Source organism: Gopherus evgoodei, chromosome 2 (genome assembly GCF_007399415.2).
Source record: "Gopherus evgoodei ecotype Sinaloan lineage chromosome 2, rGopEvg1_v1.p, whole genome shotgun sequence".
Classification (NCBI taxonomy): domain Eukaryota; kingdom Metazoa; phylum Chordata; order Testudines; family Testudinidae; genus Gopherus; species Gopherus evgoodei.
In genome coordinates this window covers 285,681,676-285,708,621 of record NC_044323.1, presented here as the reverse complement: position 1 = coordinate 285,708,621, position 26,946 = coordinate 285,681,676, and the positions used below count along the sequence as shown (strand labels likewise).

Below are 26,946 nucleotides of genomic sequence, written 5' to 3'. Positions count from 1 at the left end.
GTGCCTGATTCTAACCTAATTTACACTGGAGAAGGAATCTGATGTAAAGCCTGTTGATTTCTAAGGGCATTGTAGTCAATGGGGTTATATTGGTGTGGAGCTGGTCAGGACTTTTCTATTGGAATAAACGCAGTGTCTGCAGAATTGAAATTTCCCATAGGAATATTTTCATTTGTTGATTTTTTTTTTTTTTGCATTTTTGCATTCGGAAAATTGAAATGAAAATATTCCGTTCACTGGAGAGCACTTCGTAGTGTCTTATCTTGTAAGTTCTCATTCTTCTGTAACTCTTGCTGATTTCAGTGGGAGTAGCAGATGCTCAACATCTCTTAAGATCAGACTCCAAATTTCATCCACACTTGGTTGGTGAGGCTTGATCTTTCTCAGGCACAGCCCATGGATTGAATCCCTAGTTTAAATGCAGACTGCAATTCCAAAGGCTTTGCTATATAATAATAATTTCCTTTGTAATCAGCAGTGACTGCAATTTGAGTGTTAGCAACAACAATAAACAAAAAAAGTCTTGTTTTGATAAACATGCTTGCAAGTATTTCAAGACAAATATTCAATAGGTAGAGATTGGAATTTCCTCATCTCAGGTCCCACCACGAGGTATCATATCCTGCACTGAAAAATAACAGATTACTTTGGGAGGGGTTAAGTACGGTTACTTAGATTATTACGACAAAGCTAACTCCTTCTTGAATTCTAAATTACCATCTCCCCCTCCCCCCCCCCCACACACGCACCTTTGCAAGATGTAGTTAAAGCAAATGTTATACCAGGTATCATGATTCATGCATATCTGTGTAGGTCTGGTGCCTTTGAAATGTCTTTAGTGAGTTACTGACAGGGGTGAAAGTAAGTTAAAGGACTTACTGGTATGCCAGAGATCTGAGCAGGGGCGTGGCCTCAATCAGAAGAAGCAGGACCTTTAAATCAAGATTTAAAGGCCCTAGGGCTGCAGCAGGGAGTCCCAGGGCCTTTAAATCACCCCTGGAGCTACCAGCTGCAGAGATGGCTGGGAGCCCTGGGGCGATTTAAAGGGCCCGGGGTGCAGGCCGCTGCTACCGTGGTGGAGCTCTGGGCCATTTAAATCACATCCAGAGCCCGTCCACCAGAGCCCCGGTTTAGCCCTGTCGTGCTAACCCAGGGCTGCGGCAGCAGCTCAGGAGGCGTTTAAAGGGCCCTGGGCTCCAGCTGCTGCAGGGAGTCCCAGCCCTTTCAATCACCAGCCTGCAGAAGCCGATCAGTCCGGCACGGCGCACCAGCTCTTGCCAGTATGCCGGACTGGACCAGACCAGCTTACTTTCACCTCTGCTTACTGATATAAGGCCTTTTGCTCCAAGGAACTGAGTACATGCTACAGTGTGCTGGGTGTACAGCAATGTCATTGTAGAGAGTCTATTATACACAGAGAAGTAGTTTCTTTTCTGTCAAGTAGAGGCCAGGGTACACTCACCAGTAACACCACCTTCAGTTTCTACCCTGCATTGCTATGGTCTGTTAAATAGTTATTGTGTTGTACATGAGAAGTAGCTGCATTTTAGTAATAGAAAAACTGATTTCTGCTTGTATTTCAGTTACCTAAAACTAAAGGCAAGACGTTGTTATAAACTCTCCTATATATACACGCTGAATATCTTTCCCAGACCTAAAGAGCTCTGTGTATGCTCAAAATCTTGTCTCTTCCACCAATAGAAGGTGGTTCAATAAAAGATACTACCTCAGAATTCGCTATTTAATTTATGATAGTTTTATCAATAATTTGACACTTCAGTACTTATTGACTGAGAACCACTATGGCTCATGGTTCTGTATGAATGTAGAAGTAAAACTAGTCCCTGCTCTCAGTAAACTCACAATAAAATTCAGACTAATAATCTCCCAAAGAGCAAGCTGAGCTCTCCATTACTTGGAACATCTAAACTTGGAAGAGATAAAATCACTACAAATGTCCTGTGTGGGTGTGACATTCCTCAATCTGGACTGTTGAACTGCTGTGTCCCCTCAATTTTCCAACCTGGGCTGCCTTTTACACTGCTTTGCTGTGAGAACAACGACTCCTGGCCTGTTCATGCACAGCCTCTAGCATGCAAAATCACTCCTAGCTGAATGATATGGGTGCTCTAGCTAATCATTCCTGAATTATAGTGCAGAGTGACACCAGTAAATGCTCAGTCCCAGACATGTCCCCAGAAATGTGCGTCTTGTACTGCCCAGCTCCCTCTTGGACAATACAAGCTCATAGAAAGTCTGTCGTTTCATTAATAGAAAATGATATGCACAAACCCTGTTATCTCCAGTGAAGGTTCCCAAACATTTCAGTCCAAACATACTGGCTTAGTTAAAACAATAAAAGTTTATTAACTGTGGAAAGACAGATTTTAAGTGATTTCAAGTAATGAGGTGCAAAAATCAGAGTTGGTTACAAAGAAATAAAAGATAAAAGGCAAACTAATATCTGATTTAACAAGCTAAGTGAACTTAAAGCAATAGGGTTTCTCTCACAGCAGTCTGGCTGGATTTTTCAGCCAGGACCCCTCCCCCAGTCAATCCCTTCTTTTGTCTTTCAAACATTTTTAATGCCGTGAGTAGAGATGAGGGGAGAGAGGTGATTTATGTCCTCTGTTCTCTCTCCTTATCGCATTTCTTTTCTTTGAGAATCATCTCCAGCTGGGGTACAGAGGACAGCAAGTATGTCTGCCAAGATGTAAATTTCTCGCTGACATCCTTCTTCCTGCCAAAGAATGGCCGCTTAACCTGCTGACAGTCTGTTTGATTATGCTGACACCTGGCTGAGGTGCTGGCTAGCAATTTGTCTCTGAAGAACTGGTCTGGGCTGCTTCCTCAGATTTAGAATATGCCTTATTGACATCATGCAAAATAATTTTATAACTTTACATACAATATTGACACACACATTTCATCAGGACAGTAATGTTCAGCGAATTATGAATTTTGAAATTATATCTCACAAGGCATATTTTGTAAAAAAAAAAAATTATCATAATCTTGTAAAAAAGATGAACATGAGGATATACTCTGTCACAATGGGACAAACTTTTACTGGCAGGGTTTGGACTAGATGAATCAATAGGAATTTTCCATCTCTAATTTCCATGCTTTATTTAGCTCTTTGGGTGAGGGACTGCCTTTTTGTTCTCTATTTGGTACAGCACAATGACTGCACGTCCTGGGCAGTACTACAATATAAATAATAATGACAATCGTTCACCAAATTTCTTACATTTCTGAGTGTAAAGTAATAGGGAATTAACATGTCTGAACCTGTATGTTGTACATACTCTTTTGAGTAGAGATGAGGCAAAACCTTATGACTGCTCTGAACACCTGTGAAGCTGTTTGAAAGCTGGATGCAACGTTTATAATGTGGGATCCTTCTGCATTCTGAAGCACGTTCCATTCAGCGAAAGTTTGCTTACTGCTAACGCCATCAAATCTTATTCTGATTTCAGAGCAATATATTTGTATGTCTAAAGCTGGACAGTAGTTCTGAATCCTGCTGTAGCTGACAGTTATATTGCCCTGCTGTTCTATGTATGCACATCAGCCACTGTCTCACACTACTGCTGCATTTCTTTGCACTCTCTTTATCAGACAAAAATATTGCCTTGCACTTGGGTTTTGTGTGAGCTGGCTTACACAGGTCACTCTGCCCTTCTGTTCTTTGCAGGTGGAAGATGCATTAAGCGAAGCAGATTTTCAGCTCAAGTTGGACCTGCACTTTACTGATAGTGAACAACAGTGAGTGCCGTTTTAAAGCCCCGTTGATATTGTAGGGACTCTCCCATCTTTGGGTAACATGAATTCAGTGAAAGTTAGAGGGTCTTTTGGAAACTGGAGAGCTCTGATTTGGCTTCCGTCTCTCTTGCAGAGGTGCCGGCCCATTCCTATTCCGACCAAGGGCATTTTTTTCATTCCTCCCCTTGCAGCAAGAGATTTTCTATTTTAAGGGTGGACTTTTCAGAGGTGCTTGGCACTGCTCTAACTCTGCTACCATGGAAGTCAACAGGAGTTTTCCCATTGACTCAGTGGGACCAGGGACTGTGATATGGGAAAGCATTGCTTTTCAGGACATGCTTCAACATTGTCCTGGATAAGGATTGACTTAAGCGGACGTCTAGTGCTTTTCTGAATCAGGCCCAGAGTTAGGTCAAGGCTGAGCACAGTTGGAAAATCTCACCCTCTGTGTTTATAGGCTAAGAGGCTGATCCTATGCCACTAAAATCAGAGAGAGTTTTGCCATTAACTTCCATGGGAAGAGGATCAGCCCTTGATACAGGAGCTTTGCATTACTCCTAGTTCACCGGTCTTGTCAAACCACACTGGAACTGTGCTTGAAGGAACCTCTCAGGCCCTGCTCAGGTCATTAAAACGTCTTCCACTGACTTCAGCAGGAGTTAGCTGAATTCCACAGTGAGCTCCTTTGAGCTGGGCTTCACACCTAATTTAGCCCGAAGTCACCTTATACACTGCCCCACAGGGCACCTTATAGTGGAGCTCAATGTGCCATTTCCATTTAGTTTCTGTATGGTGTAGATCAGTGGTTCTCAAACTTTAGTATTGGTGACCCACTTCACATAGCAAGCCTCTGAGTGCGACCCCCCACCCCGTAAACTATAAACACTTTTTTCATATATTTAACACCATTCTAAATCCTGGAGGCAAAGCGGGGCTTGGGGTGCAGGCTGACAGCTCATGACCCCCTGAGGGGTCCCGACCCCCAGTTTGAGAACCCCCGGTGTAGATGAAACGAGAGCTGTGTTATCACAGGCTGGTGGGGGGCAGTGCTTTAACATATCAGGGGTGCGGTGAGGGCCTGTAGGAGAAATGAACTGTGATTTATCAGAAAGAATCTAGCGCATTTATTTAATTTTACTGCTGTTATAGTTATCTGAACAATTATTCACCAGGCCGTTTTTAAAGAAAAGTTTCTATAGTGGTATTTTGGTAGGGACAGTTACACACATCTCAGTGAAACAACTCTGTTCATCCAGGGATGCTCTGAGTGGTCTAAACCCTCCAGGAACAGGTCTGCTCTTTCGCTATTCCCGTCCCCCTGAGGCAAAGCAGACTGTGTGGTGCTACGCGTCCAGATTAGTGCTAAATTCTAGGTGCTGATATTTGAATTAGCAGGGCAGCCTGCTACTACCTGCACTTCTTCCCTGCTACCCCAAAGCTTCCCCCTAGTGTGAGTGTGGTGTACAGGAGGGAGATTGCTGCTTGTCTGGCAGACCCAGGATGGGGCTCCTGCATTCTGTCATATCTGTTTTTTTAGTGTAGAGTAATAATATTTACATCCTCGCTAGTTGCAAGTGCAATTAAGAGATAAGCATCAGCTGAGTAAATGCTCTGGTAGCTGAGACTGTCACCATGAAGTGATAAAAATTCAGTTCATGTGGTCTCCCAGTCTGCTGCCTTTAATGCCATTATAGACTGTGACAACTTAAGGTTTCACTAACCCTTGTAAACCTCTCCTTTCAGGCTGAGAGACATTCCAGCGATCCCTGTGATAAGCAGCCGTACGTTGGGGCTTCACTTCCATCCAAGAAGAGGCCTGCACCACCATGTTCCTGTCATGTTTGACTATTTCCACCTGTCAGTGATATCTGTTACAGTGCATGCCTCCCTGGTAGCATTACACCAACCGCTGATCAGGTAAAGAGCAGAGAAATGGTGATTGTGGTACAGTTCTTATGACAATGTTCACGCATCTGATAGTAGCAGCCTGTGCTTTAGAGTGGAAGGATGGACTTGTGCTTCTGGTCCTGGACTGTGATTCCAGAAGTCTGGGTTTGAATCTTGGCTCTGCCACAGATTTCCTGAGTGTCCTTGGGCAAATTGCTTCATCTCTCTGTGCCCCAGTTCCCCTCCCTAAAATAGGGATGATAGCACAACTCCACTTGACAGGGATTTTATGAGGATGAACACATGAAAGATTGTGAGGCGCTTAGATAGGGCTGCTTGAGGCCATATAAGTCCCTTAGATGGACAGATGTGAGATATTGTCATTTGTCCCTAGACCTAGATACTGCTGCGAAGTATGTAATTATTGGTGTATGTTGACTTTATAACGTGCACTATATGTTCTCAGTTCTCCCACCTGATAGTTTTGCCAGCATCTCCCTGTGCCCCATTATGCTCCACTATAAATGGACAGAACACTAACCGCTAGAAGGTGTGGGAGGAGGAGGGAAATGGCTTTCTTTTCCTGAGAGGATTTTCAAGATTTCGAGACATTTTCTCATCCTGAGTCAGGATGCAGATATGAAATCTCAAATTTTCATGAGCTGGCGAACCTATTGGTTTAGGTTAACAGAAATGTTTTGTTTAGATTTTGACCTTTTTTTACTATGCATTAAATTTTGGTTTTAAAGGTTAATTGATTAAATTGAAATCCATTAGTTTTCATTTCAGAAAATACCGTCATATGACATTTCAACGATTTCAAAACTTTTTTTTTTTTTGGTTTGCTGAGGAATTCTTGGGAGCTGACCCTTTCCCACAGACAGTTTGAGTTTCAATGAATTGGCATTATCAGCAGCTCCTCCACCCCAACCCGTTTTGTCAAAAAATTGCCAACCAGCTCCAGTTATTAGGCTTAATTATTGTTTATAAAGTGTTTTTGTTATCCTCTAAGGAAAGGAGCTAGAAAAGTGTAAAGTATGATTACTATGAGACATAAACAGCATGGTAGGCCACTGATCTATAGCTGGGTTACTATTAAAGCTTAAAAATGTGATTGTGTGGATGTTTATGAAGAAAAGAGTGTTTTGATTTCACGCAGTGGAATGGAAATACATTTTGACAACTCAATATATGATCTCATTTGGTTAAGTCAATAATAATGTTAATCTGAAAGTGCAATATTGTGGATTTATCTGCCTCTTGATAAACATCCAGAAACGTACATATTAATATAGCATAAATTCACTAACCATAAAACAGAGTAAAATATATCGCATAAAAGCAACTTCTGTGCCATGCAGTCTCAAAGAAAAGCTGCCTATTAAAACCAGTATTCTTTTCTCTAAGTTCAGAGCCTTTGTGTGTAGGCAGGCTTATCTTCGCAGTGTTTGCTGGGATCACAAAGAAAAAGGCTTAATAGTAAGAGTTTTGATCTAATAAGACCTTATTTTTGCAAAGCCTCTGTAACTTTCTGATCATAAATTCTCATCTTGTCACAGTATATTAAGATGGAAGCAAAGCCATTAATTTACGGAATAAAAAAATAAAAAATTAGTGTGTGGTAGCCTTTGGTTTTTCATTGTATTTTAGTTTTCTGGGAATCTTAAATTTTTTTAATGTCGATTCAGAGATTCTAAGGCCAGAAGGGACCTTTGTGATCATCTAGTCTGATCTCCTGTATAACACAGGTCAGAGAACTTCCCAAAAACATTTCCTAGAGCAGATCTTTCAAAAAATCTTGCTTTAAAAATTGTCAGTGATGGAGAATCCACTACAACCCTTGGTAAATTTTTCCAGTTGTTAATTACTTTCACTGTTAAAAAAATACGCCTTATTTTATCTCTTACTTTTCTAGCTTCAACTTCATGTTATACTTTCTCTGCTAGCCTGGGGAGCTCATTATTAAATATTTTTCCCTGTGTAGGTACTTATAGACTGTCATCAAGTCACCCCTTAACATTCTCTTTGTTAGACTCAAGGCACTCAATCTATGTAGTTTATCACTATACAGCATATTTTCTAATCCTTTAATCATTCTCATGGCGCTTCTCTGAACCCCCTTCAATTTATCAACATCCTTATTGAATTGTGGGCACCAGAACTGGACATGGGATTTCAGCAATGATCACACCAGAGCCAAAAACAGAGGTAAAATAACCTCTCTTCTCCTACTCAAGATTCCCCTATTTGTGCATCCCAGTATCGCATTAGCTCTTGTGGCCACAATGTCACACTGGGAGCTCATGTTCAGCCAGTTATACACCACTACCCCAAAATCTTTTTTAGAGTCACTGCTTTCCAGGATAGAGTCCCTCTTCCGGGAGGTATAGCGTATGTTCTTTGTTCCTAGATGGATATGTTTACATCCAGCCATATTCAAACATATTGTTTGCTTGCACCCAGTTACCATGCAGTCTAGCTTGCTCTGAATCAGTGACCAGTACTCTTCAGTGTCTGTGTCTGTGTATTCATTACACATTGTTTATCTGTAGAGCTGTGGTTCTCAAACTTTTTGTACTGGTGACTCCTTTCACATAGCAAGCCTCTGAATATGACCCCCTTTATAAATTAACACCATTATAAATGCTGGAGGCAAAGCAGGGTTTGGGGTGGAGGCTGACAGCTTGCGACCCCCCCATGTAATAACCTTGTGATCCCCTGAGAGGCCCCAACCCCCAGTTTGAGAACCCCTGCTGTAGAGCAATGGGAATTCTCATTCTTCCAGTCTTGCTTTGTCCAGTGCAAGCTCATCCCCATCCTGGAGCCTGGCTACAATAATGAAGGAAACAATAATATATTTGTATAACTATCATCTCATACTTTCTTTCCAGACATGGCTGTTACTATGGTTCCTCCCTCGGGACTCTTCTGCTCACACCCTAGATCCTCTCCCCAAAGAGCTATCCCAATCTCACTTACATTTAAATAGGGAAATGTGACCTGTACCAGTGAGTCAACAGAACCTACTCAATCCTTTCTAACAAGAATCACTGTTTGCCTAACGGACAGGATATTTAAGATAAACACTGCCTTACTATGATATTACCTCTTCCATTCTCTCTCATCACTATGGTTGGTGAAGGCAGAGATTGCACAGTCAGAATCTCAGCTACATGTCCAGCCCAGATGGTTTTTAGCAGCTCAGTTTTGACAGAGCGAACAGCTGATTTATTAGTTATTGCAGCAGAGCTGATACTCTGAAATTCCAGTTGTGTTACCGAATGCGTGCGGGATTGAATTCGTTGGCACTCCGAGTATTGTTTCTAGCCTCAAGTTTTATGCTTCAGCATTTCGGATGTAAATAAACATCAGTAATGAAGATGCAGTAACCCCAGGTTTATGAGCAATGGAAGCAAATTTAGGTCTGGAATCTGGGAGAGGCACAGTATGATTCCGTGTGACCTTAAACCCACTCCCACTTGGCTCTCTAAAGCTAAGCAGCAGTTTTCCTTTTAAGTGTCACTGCAGAATAGAGTGACCAGACAGCAAGTATGAACAATTGGGATGGGGGAGGGAGGGGGGAATAGGAGTCTATAAAAGAAAAAGACCCAAAAATTGGGACTGTCCCTATAAAATCGGGACATCTGGTCACCCTACCGCAGAAAGAGGGCTAGAGGGGCATTTTAAAGACCTGCTAGCACTGCTCCCTAGCTTCTGCACTCAGCAGCGCTAGAGACAGAGATGAGCTGCTTTTAATTCTTCTTTTGTCTTTAGGGAGCTGAGCCAGGAGCTGGTTAAAATCTCCCGATTCAACATTTAAACTAACATGGCTAGTTAAAACCCACCCGAAGAAATAGGAGAGTGTGGAACAGCAGAGGGTGGGCCTAGTACTTCTGATTTAGATGCAAGAAGAAACGCCGTATGATAGGAATATTGTGCCAATGTGGGGGTTGTGTCCATTGCCCCAGCCTGCAGCACATCTCTGCTCCCATTCCTGCTTTCCCCAGCAGCCAAACACTTCCCATTAATGACAAGGCCTGCCACACCACTACTGTCAAACAGTAGGGCCTTCAAACTCCCTTCCCACTGTTCATGAACCCTTTGGCTCCCCTAGTAATTGGTGCATTGCAGCTGTAGACTGGCAGTGCTGAATTCTTTCGCCAACTGCTTTTCCGGGAGTAGCGTGAAAAAAGTAGGATGTCTGTGGGGAATGTAAATCAGGATTGAGTGACATGCTCCAGGATGCTGCAGAAATCACCATTCATTACAGAAAGCAAGGGGCTGTGCTTCTTGGGACCCGATTCCTCAGCAGTCCCACAATGGAAAGAAGATAATTCCATCTGGGAAGGGGAAATATGTATCTTTACTGAAGGGGAAAAACGTCTTGGGACAACAACACTGAACTTTTAAAATATTCACAGTTTTGTAGGGAAACTAAGAGCAGGAAACTAAACCTGCTTTATTGGATAACAACATCCTTTGTGCTGCTCTCTCTAAACAGGAGGAAGCACATGCCGCTGCTCATAAGACAGAACAGAAACGTGCAAATAGCCTGTGACATGAGTGTCTGAACTGTTGATTGTCAAATCCTTCCCTGAGTGCATTAGGAGGCCGCACCCTCTATGTTCAGCTTAGGTTGACTTGCCTTCTAATGAAAGTTCATCCAGGAACTTCAAGTGATTTCTATTTTAAAACTTCCAGGAGCTCTCTTGGCATTTGAGAGTCATGATGCCTTGTCTAATTGCCATTGTCCATAAAAACAGGACTGATAAAAGCTGTACAGCCTTTGGCACTGTGCAGTATCCAGTCCAATGGCTGGCAGTACGAACTTCAGTCTTATATTCAGCAGTTCCAGGAATCCATTTGAAAACATTTGTAACCCAATTAAAACAAACAAACAACCCTTTAAATGAATCTGAATCAGTCCGAGAGCCTTCGCCGAATGCAGCTGGCAATCGTGTTCTCTCTTGTTTATATTATAATGGAGATTTTTTCCTCAGTCAACAGCACAGCTGCCTGCACACCCACCCACACACATCTCTTAAAATCATAGTCAGAGGAAAACTCTCGTAGCCCACACTCAGGCAAAACTCCCAATGCCTTCAGTGGGAGATTTGTCCATGTCAAAACAAACAGGCTGTTAGGGTTGACCCACTTTGCATCCTTTACATCTTCAGAGCACTCTATTGTAACTAACACCTTTCCCCAATACCATCTGAGACAGGTAAAGAGCATACATCACCTTTTACAGGGGGAGTGACTTATCCAAGGCCGTTCTCTGCTGGGGGCAGAAGAGGAAAAAGAACTGAATGGGAGATAGCTTCAAATGTGTTCAGCATTAACCTAACTCTGAGTCTGCTAAAGCAATGCTAAAATACTCAATTTCTTCACAAGGAGCAGAGTGAGGACAACACCGAGCATTTTAAAAAAAAATCTTGCCCTGAATTCTTCATTCCCAGTCCTACCCTTATTCATCCAAAGCACTTTAACTTATTTGTTACTGTATGGAGCATGAATCTTGGCAGAGAAATGACTGGCTAATTTTCTACGATTCCATGAGTACTAGTGGGTATTCACTCAATTGAAGTTGCCACAAATATAAGCCTGGGTAGCAAAGTCAGTCAGCTGGTGATTTATTTCTCTCTCTCTCTCTTTATATTTCATTTATATTCTTAACGTGAATTATATTTAATGAGAACGTAGGATGTATACCATGAAAAGCCACTGACACCTCAGAAAATATTGGAAAACATTCATTTTAGACAAAATATTGTCAATATGATATTTTTTCCCTCCAGGGATATTTGCATGAAAACATGATTTTTCTTCCTTTGGAATTATTTTCTTCCTAGTGGTTGTTCCCTACCTGAAATCTTAATCTTTTTGGGATAGCAGCCTCCAGGGCTACCAGCAGGGGTGTCAAATAAGTAAAGATTCTGACCAGTTGTGTGCCAGCCTTTCGTTTAAAAAAAATCAACACTGACTTTCAGTTTTTATTGTAGATCCAAAACTTAGTCTGAGCTGGGCAAAAAGTTTAGAGTCACTTTGGAGAATGCAGGCCAAATAACAACCTCTGACTCTTCTCACGTTCCAGGGAGGGATATATGGTGTCATTAAAATATATGTAAAAATAATAAGATTTGTCACTCTGAAGGATCTCAAAGTACTTTACAACCATTAATTATGTTAGCCTCACTACAGCTTGGTGAGTATTTACAGGTGTGACATGAATTGGATTTATGCCCTGATACTTCCTCCACAAATAAATAGCAGGTTGAATATTTAAACTGTGCCTGTATGTTCAACACTCACATTGCTGGGAGTTGGAATTAAGGTTGTGTGTTCTACTATGAGGGAGATTAATGTGGTATGTGTAGTGTATTTCCTCTTCTGCTGGAGGCAGAAGGAAGCTCCTGGTAAAAGATGAATAGTCAGTCTATCTGTGGAAATGTGCTGTGTGGGAGTTAAGATTTGATTGAGAGGTGTCTCACAAATTGGCATTTCCTTATCTTTAAGGGTTTGTATGGGGGGAATGTGACAATTAACCAACTGTATTCTTTTTTTAAAAGTAGATTTTTTTATTGAATGTATTGCTTTTCGCTTGTCATGGATAAGGAAACTGAGGCACGGTGTTAAGTGATTTTGTCCATAGATCTAGCTGGCAAGGTTTACTCACCTCCCATTCAGGGGAGTCCTTAACCACTAGGCAGTTCTGTATGCGGCATGCCAATTGTAATGGCTTGGGCCAAAATTCACATATATTATCTGCATGTGTTCAGATCTGATTTTCAAAGCAAATGGCAGAAGGTGCAAAGTGCCGCTGATTTGGGATTTCCCCCAGAGTGATTTTCTGATGAAAATTGCTGTTTCCTCAAAATCAAAATGTTGTGCGGGAAAATCTCATCAAAATATTTTTTTGGTTGGGTCTATTGGACATTGATCTGTATCTGCCTCAGCCATAGTAGAGCCTCAAGGGAGTTGTAATTTGGATGCCTCAAGCCTTTGTTCTCTGCGAAGGGCTGGGCGCCCTCGATGGATTAAATCTCTCATGATTGACTATGGTCTCTCCTCTGCATGAACTGCTGTGATGCATCATGGGAGTTGTAGTCTGGCTGGGATGCCCAGCCCATAGCAAATGGGGGTATTCGGCATCCAAACTACAATTCCCACAAGTTACCGTGACAGCTCAGGCAGACGAGGTTAAAATAGAGCTGAGAAGAAATGAAATGTTTATTTCAATGAAATGACATGAATTTTCAAATAGAATTTTTTGTAACTTTTTGTTCTGTTTAACAAACACACACACAAACAAGATGTTTCAACTTTTTGTCTTAATTTGGGCAAAATCTAGTGTTGAATTATAAGAATTTGCTGAGGATGGAAATTGTGCTTTTCAGTCAGCGCTAATAAACAGGAAGAAAGTTAAACCTGTAAACAACAAAGGTTCTACTTTAAATCAAGTGACTTGTGTAGTAATATTAAGATGTAAAAAATAGAAGAAATATAAAAAATGAATAGCTAACAGGAATTGTCTCCAAATAAGATATTCTTCATGAGGCGTCAGTGGAACTTCAATACTTTTCAAGCTTTTTAGTTAAACTTTCCTTCAGAAAACAACCTACATTTTGGCTGGTTTCCTGAACAAGGATTTTGGTTTTACAGTACCATCCCAAATCAATTTCCATAAGACCAGCACAATCAAATCCCTTCTCTGCTGTAAAAGCAAAAGATAAATAAACATAAGTGGCATTAAAAAGTTCTTTTCTCTCCATCAAAGTCTTTCGGTTTTGATAATATTCAAATGAAGGTTTTTTGTAGTCAAGTATCATTTGTTTATGCTTCTGAATGATACAGTGACAGTCCTTTTACATTTTTGTGTGATTCAGGCTTTTCAACAGACCAAACCAGACTCCGTTGTCCATTGTCATGTGATTCTGAGCAATGTTTGTCCTTCTGTTCTTTGGAGTTCCTTTCTTTAGCTCACATTTTAGGTGGGATAAATACAGTAAAGGGTTGCCTACCGCTTAGAAGCAGCCTCCAGAAAACTAATTGAATGACATCCTTTAAAACATTTAAACTCAAGGCCAGCCATGAGAGTTCCTCCTCCTTATGGAGTGTCCTTATGGCAATATTTCAAAGCCTGAGGATATGTAATAAACATCATGGCAGCTCCAAAAAGAGAGAGAATGGGCTCCTGGTTAAAAGACTGAACTCTGGGTCTGCCACAGGCTTGCTGTCTGACCTTGAGCTAGTCACTTGAGTCTCTCTGTGCCTCAGATTCTCATCTCTCTAAGGCTTGGTCTACACTAGAGTTAGGTCCTGAGGGTGAGATTATCTGTATTCAGTTTGATTAGACACAGATTTGTACATTTTATTTTATTTTGCTTGGTGTCTTAGTTTGTTCTGTCTGTTACTACTTGGAACCACTTAAATCCTACTTTCTGTATTTAATAAAATCACTTTTTACTTATTAATTAATTCAGAGTATGTATTAATACCTGGGGGAGCAAACAACTGTGCATATCTCTCTATCAGTGTTATAGAGGGTGAGTTTATAAGTTTTCCCTGCATAAGCTTTATAGAGGGTAAAACGGATTTATTTGGGTTTAGACCCCATTTGGAGTTGGGCATCTGAGTGCTAAAGACAAGCACACTTCTGTGAACTGCTTTCAGGTAAACGTGCAGCTTTGGGGCAAGTAATTCAGAACGTGGCTCTGTGTTGGAACAGACTGGAGTGTCTGGCTCAGCAAGACAGGGTGCTGGAGTCCTGAGCTGGCAGGGAAAACGGGAGCAGAGGTAGTCTTGGCAAATCAGGTGGCAGCTCCCAGGGGGTTTCTGTGATCCAACCCGCCACAGTGTGTATAATAAAACTTAACAGATTCAGGAGACAAGGCTCTTTCTTCATTCATTCACACAGTGATTGGTGGAGGTGGAGTTTACGGGGGAGAAAATGCAATGGAGGGGACAGTTTGGCAAGAAACAACACAGATAAGTGTCACATTATTCTGGCTCATTTCTGAAACTGGTTTTCACAGCCTCATGGAGATGCTGAGCCACTCTATGTGCTCTTCTTATTGCACTCATGTCTAGCTGCTGAACATTGGCTGCCAGGTGATCTTCCTCAACCCCCCATCCCAACAGAAACTATTCTACCTTTGTTTCCCGATATTATGGAGTACACAGCAGGCAGCAATAACAATGAGGATGTTGCTTTCACTGAGGCCTAACCTACTAAGCAAACAATGTCAGCAACCTTTTAAATGTCCAAAGGCACATTTCATGACCATTCTGCACTTGCTTAGCCTGTGGTTGAACCAAACCTTACTGCAGTCCATGCTGCTGGTGTACAGTTCCATGAGCCGTGGGAGCAAAGGGTAAGCTGGGTCTCCCAGGATCATGATTGACATTTCAACATCACCAATGATTATTTTTCAGTCTGGAAAGAAAGTCCATGCTTGCAGCTTCTAAACAGACAAAATTGGTGTCAGTGAAATGGCCCCTGAGATCCACCAGTGCTTGCAACACCATTGAGAAGTACCCCTTTCAGTTTGTGTACTCTTCGGCAAGGTGGTCTGGTGCCAACATAGGGATATGTGTTCCGCCTATAGCCCCACTGCAGTTAGGGAACCCCATGACGGCAAAACCATCCACTATATACTGCACATTGCTCAGAGTCACTACCCTTCTTAGCAGAAGTCTGTTATTGGCCGTGAAAACTTGGATCACAACAGATCCCACGGTAGATGTACCCACTCCAAATGATGCCTCACTAACCGGTAGCAGTCTTGCATTGCAGGCTTCCACAAAGCTATTGCCACTTGTTCCTCCACTGTCAGAGCAGCTCTCATTTTAGTTTGGCTGCGCTTCAGGGCTGGGGAAAGCTCTTCACACAGTTCCTGGACGGTGGCCTTAGCATTCGAAAGTTCTGCAGCCACTGCTCATCATCCCATAGCTGCATAACGATGCGGTCCCACCAGTCACTGCTTGTTTTCCAGGCCCAGAAACGGCACTCAACCATGTCAAGGTGATGTATGACTGTCACCAGCAACTGTGAATTGCTCCACTCTGTCTTCCAGCAGGGCTGCTTCCGTGGCATCACATTGTTCCTCATGGTGGCTCCTGTGGCGGCTATGTAAATATTGCAGGATAAGGCGCACAGTGTTTGTAATGCTCACAACAACAGTGTACAGCTGAGCAAGGTCCATGCTTACCAAGCTATGGCGTCCGCGCGACTAACCCAGGCTTATGAAAAAGGCTTGGTTTGTTTGCCATTGATTTCAGGGAGGGAAAAAGGGAGGTAAGAACATCATGAGAGGCTAACGCCATGTTTCCATAACCACCCATGCCAGCGTTTTGGTCCCATAAGACATTATAACCCCAACCCAAAATTCCACTTGGCTAAGTGCACTCTGGGATAGCTATCCACAATGCAGTGCTCCGTGCGGCGATGCACGCCCTACTCGTGAGGATGCAGTCCGCCAACACAATCAGTATAGTGTAGTCACACAAGATCGACTTGCTTCAATCGAAGGCTCGACATCGACTTACATAAAGCTGACTTAACTTTGTAGTGTAGACATAGCCTGAGAGATGCAGTTCAAAACCTCACAGCCCAGGAGAAGGAGAGGCAAAGCTGGCTGTATGCCGTTACTGTTCACTGCTGGTTCTGAGCAACTCTGGATTCCAAAATGACCCATGAGGTAATTTAGGATTTCAGCTGCCCATGGCAAACTTTCTGAGTGGGAACACTACCCATTATCACTCCATCAGATAACGCTGTAGCCCCAGCCTCTTCAGCGCCACCCCAAGCTCTATCCATACAGTAGGACTAATGGGACAGCCAGTGGCTGCCTTTCACAATTCTTGTGCTGGGGGAATATTCCCTCCGACAGTTCAGAGACTTTTTACAGCATGAAGTCACCCCTCAGATGTTCATATTCCCGGGGAAAAAAAATACTGTGCCCAGTGACCAGGACATAGCAGTTGAGCCTAGTGGTTAGAGCCAGCCTCAAGCCTCATGGTGAGAGCAGGAGCCAGATGCCAGAGCCAAGGGTCAGAGCCAGATCAGAAGTCATGATCAGTGCCAAGGGTCAGAACCAGATTACCTGGAGTGAGATAAGGCAGGGGCTAGACAGAGGCATGGCAGGAGCAAGACTGGGAGCAAGTGTAGGAGTTATTTCAGCCATGAGCGAATGCTTTGAGCAGCTGCTGAACTGCTGGTGCTGCTGCTGGGCTTAAGAGCCAGTCCGCTGCCTCTTCCAGCCAGGGGCGGCTCCAGGCCCCAGCATGCCAAGCGCGTGTTGGGGTGGGAAGTCGCGAGGGGCGCTCTGCCGCTGCCGCCAGGGCGGCAGGCAGGCTGCCCTCGGCGGCTTGCCTGTGGAGAGTCCGCTGGTCCTGTGGCTTCGGCACAGGAGCTTGCCAATTGGCTGTGCAGCACCTCACATTACAACATTACAGCTTTCAACTCCAGACCATGATGGCAGTAGGGGATGATGTTGTCTTTTGATGGCACAAGTAAAGGTTTTCAGGACTAGGCCCAGTGCTACTCTTCCAAGTTCATAAGTTACTTTCCTGGCTTGATTGTTGCAGTGGGGTTCTAGCTGCTCTCCTTGCTTCACTTAAAACATCCAATGGGTGTCCCCGGTAGGGCTGTGAAAGAACAAAAGAAGAGATTGCCCTCCTGAAAATCCATTATAGGTTCTATGTTGAGCCCAGTGAATGCTCAGAGAGGACTTTGGAACTGCTGCATGAAATACTCAGTGGGATTAATAAAACTTGGAGTTTATGTACCTCATTCTCTACTGAGATGCTGGGCCTTGATTTAAGCAGCTTCCCAATAAAATAGGGCATAACCCTATTGGAACTGCAGTCTGTTCAAAGATGTGTGGCTTAACTGATCTAACGGGGTTCTGGTTTGGTTTGGGTTTTTTTCTTTGTGACTCAGTTGTTTCCAATCCATTGTTATCTACCTGTTTGTTTGTTCATTTGTTTTTGTTTTAAAGCTAATTCCAGGTGTTGATGTTAATATTTAAGACCCTTCATTTTGGATCATCATGTTGTACATGGTTAACCTGATTTCTCTTCCTAAATCTACCCACAACCTGCCATCTCTTTCTGAGCTACCTTTCAGGATTTTAAAGAATGAGAGCCTAAAGTTAGGCTCCTACATCTGAGAAAGTGGCCTGATTTTTAAAAGTGCTCAGCACTCAAGGGCTCGTATTGACATTAACAGGAGCCATTGGGTGCCCAGAGCTTAAAGAACAGGCCACTCTCTTAGCTGCTCTAACACAGCTTTAGGAGCCTAACTCTAGACTCCCATTTTTTTAAACTCTAGGCCCTAGTATCTTCATTTTCACCCTTTGAGATACCAAATATTGGATATTTTCTGTGACCCATGGAATTCTTCCCCTTTGTGAGATGTGTGGTGTTGACTTGTTATATCAGTTTAAAACAAAGCCTCAGATTTTTTAATCTGGCTTAATACTTTTCTTATTTCATGCTGTTAGACCATGTGCTGTTAGTTCAGTGCTTGTGAAAAATTCTTTCTTAAATCTGCAATAAATTCTGCCTGGTGGGTAGCAGGGATGGAAACTGATTCATCAGTAACTCGGACTTTTAGTAAGTGTCTTTTCCTGTTGTTTCTCCTTTCAGCTTTGCTCGTCCAGGAAAAGGGTCGTGGCTGGGTAAAGGCAGCCTGGAGACAGGACCAGACCAGTCCAGTATATCATTAGAAAATCTAGTGTTCGGAGCTGGCTACTGCAAACCGACTTCATCTGAGGTAAGGGCAGGCAGGCAATAATGGAACGGTTACATTTTGACTTGCCATCTATGCACTCAACCGTGACATGGATTATCTATGCAGATACAGGGGAATGTGAAGGAGTAAGAAACCTTCTAACAGCCCTATATGGGATGCTCAGACTTTGGGTCCAAGTGTGCAGTCCCCACCCTGGAGCCAAATGGCAGAAGGTGTTAGAGAATGAATGGAGTCTTTCCTTCACGCCCTCTGCTTGTTTTCCAGCATCGCGGAGCCACCGAGGAGGGTATTGTGAGTTGCTGTCGGTAAAAGACAAGAAACAAATTACAATTCCCTCTCGGAGGACAGAGGAAACTGGGGAGTAATTATGCCTCAGAGTATTATCTGAGTCTCCATGCCTTCTGGGTTAGTACAGTTTAGGCACATCCCCTTGCTCAAAGCAGCACCTAGAGTAACAGTGTATGACAAGGCTTGTTGCTTTATTAGTGACCTATAAAAAGCATTGGAATAGCAGGATTGTTTTGTTCTAGAGAGTGGTTTTTAATCTGTGGTTGGGTCTGTGGACTGCGTCTCAGGGGTCTGTGTGCTCTGCAAATCCCTGAGGGTTTGTAGACTATGTCTAAGATTTCCAGAGGGTCCAGTCCTCCATTCACATTTTTTTGGGGGTTTGCAAATGAAAAAAGCTTGAAAACCACTGATCTAGACCGTGACCTACCAAGTGCTAAGTAAGAACCTTCAGTTATTCTTAAGGTTAAGATTTTGTCATGGACATTTTTTAGTAAAAGTCAGACAGGTCGTGGGCAATAAACAAAAATTCACTGACCTATCTGTGACTTTTACTAAAAATATCTAGGGTCAGAGGTGACGCGTCGGGAGGTGTACAGGGTCATGTGCCGGCCCCCCAAGATTTTCTGCTTCGCTTGTAGTGAGCACGCTCAGTAACAGTGCTGAAGCTGGCAGCCCTCATTCTACCCCCATCCCCACTATTGGCAGGCATGGGTTGTCCTGTCGAAGGGGCGAGGAACTAACAGTTTGAGCCATATGGCTGCTGCTCCAGCTGTGCCACAGCTCCAGCCCCGGGGGCCAACCCCTGGTCATAGCTGCAGCCCCGTGGTGGGGGGAGGGGCAACCCCAGCCCCACTGCAGCTCCAGCCTCAGGGAGATGTAACACAGGGCCAGATCCTCATCTGGAGTAAATTGGACTTAACAGAGCTACACCAATTTACATCGGCTAAGGAACTGGACCTGTAAATCCGACAATAAAAATAGAGAGCCAACTAGTAAACCCTTTCTGCCTTTTTACTCCATTTTTCTTCAACCCCTAACCATGCAAACTGCCACACAAATCAATGGGTAGTAGCAAGCACTACACTTGGCAGTGCGTCCGTCCACAGGACAGGGCTCCTACACTGCTTCTGCATTAGATTATTTACACTAATCCAAGGGGACTATTCTCCATTCATTACTGTACCTTGTGGGCTAGCTTCTGCATATTGCCCATGAGCATTAATGGAATATAAATATTGTACTTACATTTCAGACTACAGTACATAGAGTAGTATAAACAAGTCATTGTTTGTATGAAAGTTTAGTTTGTACTGACTTTGCTAGTGCTTTTTATGTAGCCTGTTGTAAAAGTAGGCAGAAATTTAGATGGGTTGATATAGCCCCTGGAAGACCTCTACGAACTCCCAGGGGTACGAGTACCCTCGGTTGAGATTCACTGCTGTAGACTACATCTAGCTTGATGCAACTGGGCGAGGTCCACCCTAAGGCAGCTAATCTCAATGTAGTTCCCTAGCCTAAACAATCCTTTCAGGGCAGCACCACATGGGACTGAGGAGGATAAGAAGATTTTGGCCACTTCTTTCCTACTTGCAAAATATTGTATGAAATGTTTAAACCCCATGCCGAGCAGATGGGAACTCGGTCACAACTGAAAGCCTCCCAAGCATTAGCACTACCTGGAATTCAGGGGAATGAGGAGCTTGGTCAGCCCTAATGGGATTTGAACCTATAGTTTCAGGTATGCTACTGGTTAGATTTTCAGAGGTGCTTAGCACCCACTGAAGCCAAAAGTGTTCTGAAAGCTGAAGCTGATACAACTCAGCTATCCCTTCCAGGCATCTATTGAGTGCTATGTAGATCACTCTTAAATCGACGCATCAGCCCCAGATTTTGTAGCATTTCTTTATCATACAGTCACATACATTGTTTAATTATTTTCTGTACAAATGTGGATGCACCAAAATCCATAGAAAAGACTGATGGCTAACTCTCCGGCAACGCCCCAAAATATCACTATGAAAGTTCTCAGTGACTATATTGGCTTGAATTTTTTCTTTGTCTTATTAAAAAGAAAAATAAAAGTTGCTGCCTTCATTTGAAAAGAAGGCTGGTTTCAGTTATCACTCCCTCTCACTGCTTTTTCTGCTAATGTTCCACCCGTGGGAAGCCGACACTCCACTGCTAGTGACAGACGCCTAATGTTCTGCATTCTGAGCTTCTGATTTCTCAACGTGGAGAGTAATTAAATGTCAGTAGCAGCAGATTGTACCTGTCCAATTTCCCCGGCTCCCTCCAAGTGACCTCAGAACACCACTGACAGTTCCCTCATCTCCCAGCCTACCATAGCAATACTAATTCACACTGTGATTAAAAGCAAGACGGTGTCCTATTATTCCCTTCACTCTCTTCCAAATCATATACCCAAGCTATCAGGGTTTTCTAGTATTTTCTTGGGAGTTAAGTGGAAGCATCCGGTTATACCATATTTTGATGCAGGAAAAGGTATCATTACCTTTCTTCTCTGCAATTCTTTTATTTCAAGCATACCACTTCTCAGAGCTCAAGTAATTTTGAGCTACTAGACAGATGATTGTAGTTCTAGACTACAGCTACCCTTAAAGCTGGGTGTGATTCTCTGCTTGAGTAGATATACGATAGCACTCATCAAGTTAGTGCACTGAAAACGGTAGTGTAGCCGTGATAGCACAGCCAGGGGCGAGTGTCAGCCTGGGTTCGCCACCCAGACCCCATGAGTATGTCCTCGTGCCACCACTCACTGCTGCCTGTACTAATATGGCTACACTACTATTTTTAGCACATTAGCTCAAAGAGAAATTGCGTGAGTATGTCTTCGTGAGCACCCCCCGAGCTCTAAGTGTAGATGTAGCCTTTTGAATGAGTAGTATGTTTAACTTACAGGTAATACAAGAGAAAGCTCAGAGATCAGATTCAGGAGGCGGGGAAGAAGAAGGTAGTTCACCTTCAGGCTCCACTCGCCACATTATTTCTGCCCACGTGAGAAGCTGCTCACACACATTGTGCAGATGTTCAAAATACGATCAGATATGCTCGCTGGGCTTCTGGCTCGCTGGGCTTCTTGGGATTGGTTCTGTCTCCTTGGGGCCCAAATACATCATGGGCTTTGCTAGGCTCCATTTGAGTGGCATCCGCTTGCATGCCCCACTGAATTCCTTGAGCTTGTCTCCCTCTTGGGGGTCTCAGATGCCTAACTGGACTCTGCTAGCCTCCTTGGGTTTGGCTTCTTCTATACTGGGGGATTTCAGAGAAGTGGCAACACTCTCCCAAGCTCACTCAGAGATATTGGTTCAGATTCTGCACACACAGCCTGACGTCACTGCATGTACGCTTGGCTCACATTTTCGAGGACACCTCAACAGCCAGGTTAGGTCCTAGAGAATAAGGCAACATTCTGAAGGATGTGCCAGTGTACCATATTGGTGTGTACCAGCTGAACCTGGGCCCTGGACTGGGATTAGGAATCATTAGTTTGGGGTTCTGTTCCTGGCTTTGCCACATACACACTGTATCCATTGGCTAATAGCCATTTAGACCCAACTTTTCAAAAATGGCCTCTAATTTTGTGTCTTACATGCACTTACTGTGCTTTGTAATCGAAGTGTGATATACAGGGTGACTAATAACAGACTATACACACTCTAATCTTATCAATTATACTACAGATAATTTGACTACTAATTAGTCCATCTGTTAACTATTTAAATTTGCATGACGTGGAGTTACCAAGGTCTGTAATGTAAAGTTCAGTGGTCTCATTTGTCAATTAGTTTCTTGTAAAGAAAACATACTTTTCCCAAGTGGTATTCTATGGATCAAAGTACACCTGAAATTTCAAAATTACTTTATATATGAGCGGGTAGTATCCTTTTTGTAGAGCTGTAAAAAAAAAAATAGGGAGGTAATTTCAATGGGAAATTTTGGCTTCTTGTCAAAATACCAAAAGCCAAAATATTTTTGTCTAAAACTGAAATATTTCAATTCAAAATGGTTCCACCATGCCTCATGGCAGTTGTACTTTTGGTGCCTTATGCTCCCATTGTCTACTGTGAGCTAGGTTTTCTGGTCAGACTACATCTCCCATGATGCACCACTTTCTCTCTTCCGGAGGGGAAGGCTATGTGTCATAGATGTTCTTGACTGTGATCCATCATGGGAGATGCAGTCCAGCCAAAGAGCGCATCCTATAGAAGAGAACAAGAACATAAGGTACCCCAAACTACAACTCCCATGAGGCATGGTGGCAACATTTTAAATTTAAAAAAAAGTCAGGTTTTTGCGGGCAGGCGGGGAAATGTTTTTTAGGTGTTTGTTTTTTGGTGTAGAAATCATTTTCTTCGCAAAGTCCAATTTTCCATCAAAAAACAATTTCAAAAACAGAAATGTCCTGTTCCCAGTGGAATGTACTGTAACTCTCCAGCACCGCCGCACCTGCCATATAAATTAGCCAGGAGTGTTTCACACTTTCTGATTTCTCTTCAAGAAAGCTAGCTCCCTAGGAAATCTGGAAGTTCTGCAGCTGGTGAGCTGGTGTTACAGGTCCCCCTCTGTGCCCAATCCAGGAAGGATGAGAATCCGTTACAGCCCCAGATAGAGTCACCTGGCTCTTTAGCTTACACTGTAGCAGCTCATGCTTTTAACTCTGGAATCCCTGGTGTGTCAGTCAAGATGGTGGCTGCACCACCTCCTTCAGTTCCCTGGTAGGTCCCCTACCAGAGTGAGGGATTCTGACACCACCCCAGCAGAGGCAGGATGGGACAGCATGTACCTCTGCACACAGAGTCTGGAGGTAGTGTTGGGGTCAGGTTTCAGAGTCAATGCCCCATGCAGATAAGTGTGGCAGTGATACCCTTTGAGCTATCATCTCGAGCAGTCTGCAGAGTCAGACGCTGCTGAAGTTATGCTCCAGCTTCATTTGATCCATTTTGTGCTGAAAATTCTGTTTTCTTCTGCACCTGTTAAACTTGTGTTTCCTGCTGCTTCTTTTCATTTCCAGACAGTCAGCAAACATCTTTCCTGATACTTTTCATCCTTTTTTTTTCTGAGCATTTCTTCTTTGCTGGCTGTGGCCTCTGGTACCTGCTGACCTAGAAAGAAAATATATCACAAAGAAAGAAAGCAGGCATTAGCTTTGCAAAAGAAAGACTACAGCCCAGCTGTTTTCTTTTAAAGGGCAGATATTTTGCATGTTTTCCCTTTCTCCCTTTGAAACTAGTTAAGGGCTTGAGGGTTCATATATTCCCTGCTGCATAAAGAAAACTTAATCCTACCAAAGAGGAAACTGAGACCTGAGACCTCCAGAGACCTGAAGTGCCTGCAGGATCTTTCTGCTAGACTTCATGACATTTTTCCTTTTTGCGATAGATCCTGTAGTGTATTATAAGAAAAATGGCTGTTTACAAGCTCGGGACATGATTTTGATCTTGGCTATGCTGGTGCAATTCTCGAGTATATTTGTTGGCTTCTGTGGCATCTCTCTGGAATTACACCTGTGTAATTGTGTTCGGAAGCTGACTCATTTGTGGAAAAGGAGTTTCATGAGTGTAATTTAGAGCAGAGTTTTAGCCCTGAATGTTCATTTTAGATTGGAATTGTTCTGTATTTTTTGGACTCCTATCTCTCTTCTTAATGTCAGTCCAACACTTCAGATACATTTTTAATATGAAAAGGAAGGCATTTAAAATACATCCACAATGGTTGGTATTAACAGAACAGACACCCTTTGATGTTTGCTAATTTGAATCTTAATTAGCAATGACAGGGAATCTAACAAATGTCCGTTCCATTTGTGCTTCTGCAACTGTAAGAGAGAATACATCTTTCTAATGCTCTGCTTTTTTGGGAATTGAAAAGTATGTTTAATCATCAGAGTTTGGAGACCATTTGGGATGATTGCTGTTCATTGTCTGCCATTTACAGTAAAACAAAAACTGCTAGTTAATATGTACAGAGAACTATAAATGGTTTCTTACAAGTATTATGATCCTGCTTATCTAACAGCCATGCAATAGGGGAAATATTTTTTAGTGGTTACTTCAATGTCTTTCATTAGTTGTTTCTTGTAGACATGATGTGGGCAGAGGGAAGCAGTGTTATGATCTGAGTTAGGTTCAGAGTTTGAGACTGAGGTCAGTTGGGGGACTATGGTTCAAAGATGATGGCAAAAAAAAAATCTTGAAAACTTGTCCCATTTTATTTTATTCCAGATGGTGGAAATACCTTGAAAATAGCTATTCCTATGAGATTTCAAATATGTAAATCAGAACCAGAAAAGAGGCCACTTCCAGTTTTGTTTCTTAACCAAATCCTTAGGGATTTGTTCAAATTTGTTCATTGATAATTGACCTCTCCCTCCTACCCTGAGTATGGATGTCCATCGAGTCTGACAATGACATGACAGTATCTTGTATGTTCTCTTGTGGCTACACAGTAGGATCTGTGAAGAGCAAGATCACAAACAGGAATGTATAGGCTCCCACTGAAGAGCTGGCATGATGCTTGGCCCTGTTTTCAAAGTGTTTACAACTTTTATAGTTGCTCTCTATTCAGGTTTGTCCTTGACTGTGTCTTTGAAATTATCAATATTTATCACATGATTAGAAATTCTGCTTAAGAGCGTCTTTGATGTATTTCTGCTGACTGTTCATTTTCCAGTTTCAGTTCACCATAGAGGACTTTTGGGGGGAGACTGCCATCATCCATTCTGATAACGTGAGCTGTCCATCTAAGCTGAGCTTTGATAATCAGTGCTTCCATGCTGGTTGCCTTTGCTCTTTCAGTGATGTTTATGTATGGCACTTTGTCTTACTGGTGGACCTTCAGAATAGAGTGAAGATAGCTCATGAATTTTTTCAAGTTGCTTGATGTGTCTGCACTAAACTGTCCATCTTTGCCAGTATAAAAGGCAGTGTATCATCACGGCATTGCATATCATTAGTTTTGTTGACAGTTTGATAATATGCTGGTTGAGTATCCTATGGTGACCTCTTCCAAAACGCTGGTTTGCTTTTCATATTCTGTGTAATAGTACTTATTGAATCATAGACTATCAGGGTTGGAAGGGACCTCAGGAAGTCATCTAGTCTCAACCCCTTGCTCAAAGCAGGACCAATCCCCAGACAGATTTTTGTCCCAGATCCCTAAATGGCCCTCTCAGGGATTGAACTCATAACCCTGGATTTAGGAGGCCAAAGCTCAAACCACTGAGCTATCCCTCCCACCTTGAGCCAGGGAACCATCACTTGAGATAGTACTGCCAAGATATATACGTAAAGAGATGAATGTTCTTTAGTTTTGTACCATCAGTGCTGATTTTTGGCTCAGTGATAGTAGTTGATGGAGATGTTTGGAAGAAGGCTTCAGTTTTTTCCAGGCAGATGGTGAGTCAAACTGTTCAGTTGCCTCTGAGAACCTGTCAAGGATAATCTATAGGTCACTTTCACTATAAATACTCAGTGGAGAAAAATCAACCACAGAAAGGGTTTCACGTATGAGTTCGTGAAGGACTTTTGTCTTTGCAGTAAGCCTTTGGAGGTTGAAATGTTTTCCATTGACAGGGACACGTAAGGTTCGAGTGGCTATTTAATGGGGGAGGAGCAACGGAACATGGCAGAATTGGGTTTAAAAGCCAAATGGCTGCGTTTATTCTCTTTTAATTAGTAACGGGGACAAGTTACAGCTTGGGCCAGGGAAAAAACAATTTATCAACTAGAGCTATTATCTATTTAAACCATACACTTCTTCATACAAAATAAAAGAGCAGGAAGCAAAGGCAGGGAGTATAGGCTATAAAAATAACCACTTCTTCTATACACAGAATAAGGAACAGAAGAAAGGAGGCAAGGAGCGGGGGGAGTTAGCAAAGGCAGAATACTTGCAGAAGTTACAAAATACGTACCACACTCCTGTCATAGTATAATTCCCAGATCTGAACTTTAGCGTCCAAAATATGGGTACTAGCATGAATTTCCCTAAGCTTAATTACCTGCTTAGATCTGATATGCTGCCACCAATCAGGACTTAGGTAGAGCGCCTGATAGACTCTGGTCTCCCCCAAAACCTTCCCTGGGGACCCCAAGACCCAGATTCCCTGAGTCTCACAACAAAGGGGAATAAACCATTTCCCTTCCCCCTCCTTTCTTCTTCCCAGCTCTTCCTACCCTGGGTACAGTAGGAGAGATAGACAGATTCAAGCTCCATGAATCTAAACAAAG

The 26,946-nt window shown here is 42.8% G+C and overlaps 1 protein-coding gene across 1 annotated transcript in view; it reads left to right on the top strand.

Moving 5' to 3' along the window:
• The window catches only part of FAM135B (family with sequence similarity 135 member B), a 345,065-nt gene that overhangs the window by 212,522 nt on the left and 105,597 nt on the right, over window positions 1-26,946 (top strand). Inside the window, exons 5-7 of the mRNA XM_030553878.1 lie at window positions 3,698-3,768; window positions 5,509-5,682; window positions 18,304-18,430. Of these exons, the coding sequence (XP_030409738.1) occupies window positions 3,698-3,768; window positions 5,509-5,682; window positions 18,304-18,430 (372 nt within the window). The remainder of the gene's footprint in view (window positions 1-3,697; window positions 3,769-5,508; window positions 5,683-18,303; window positions 18,431-26,946) is intronic.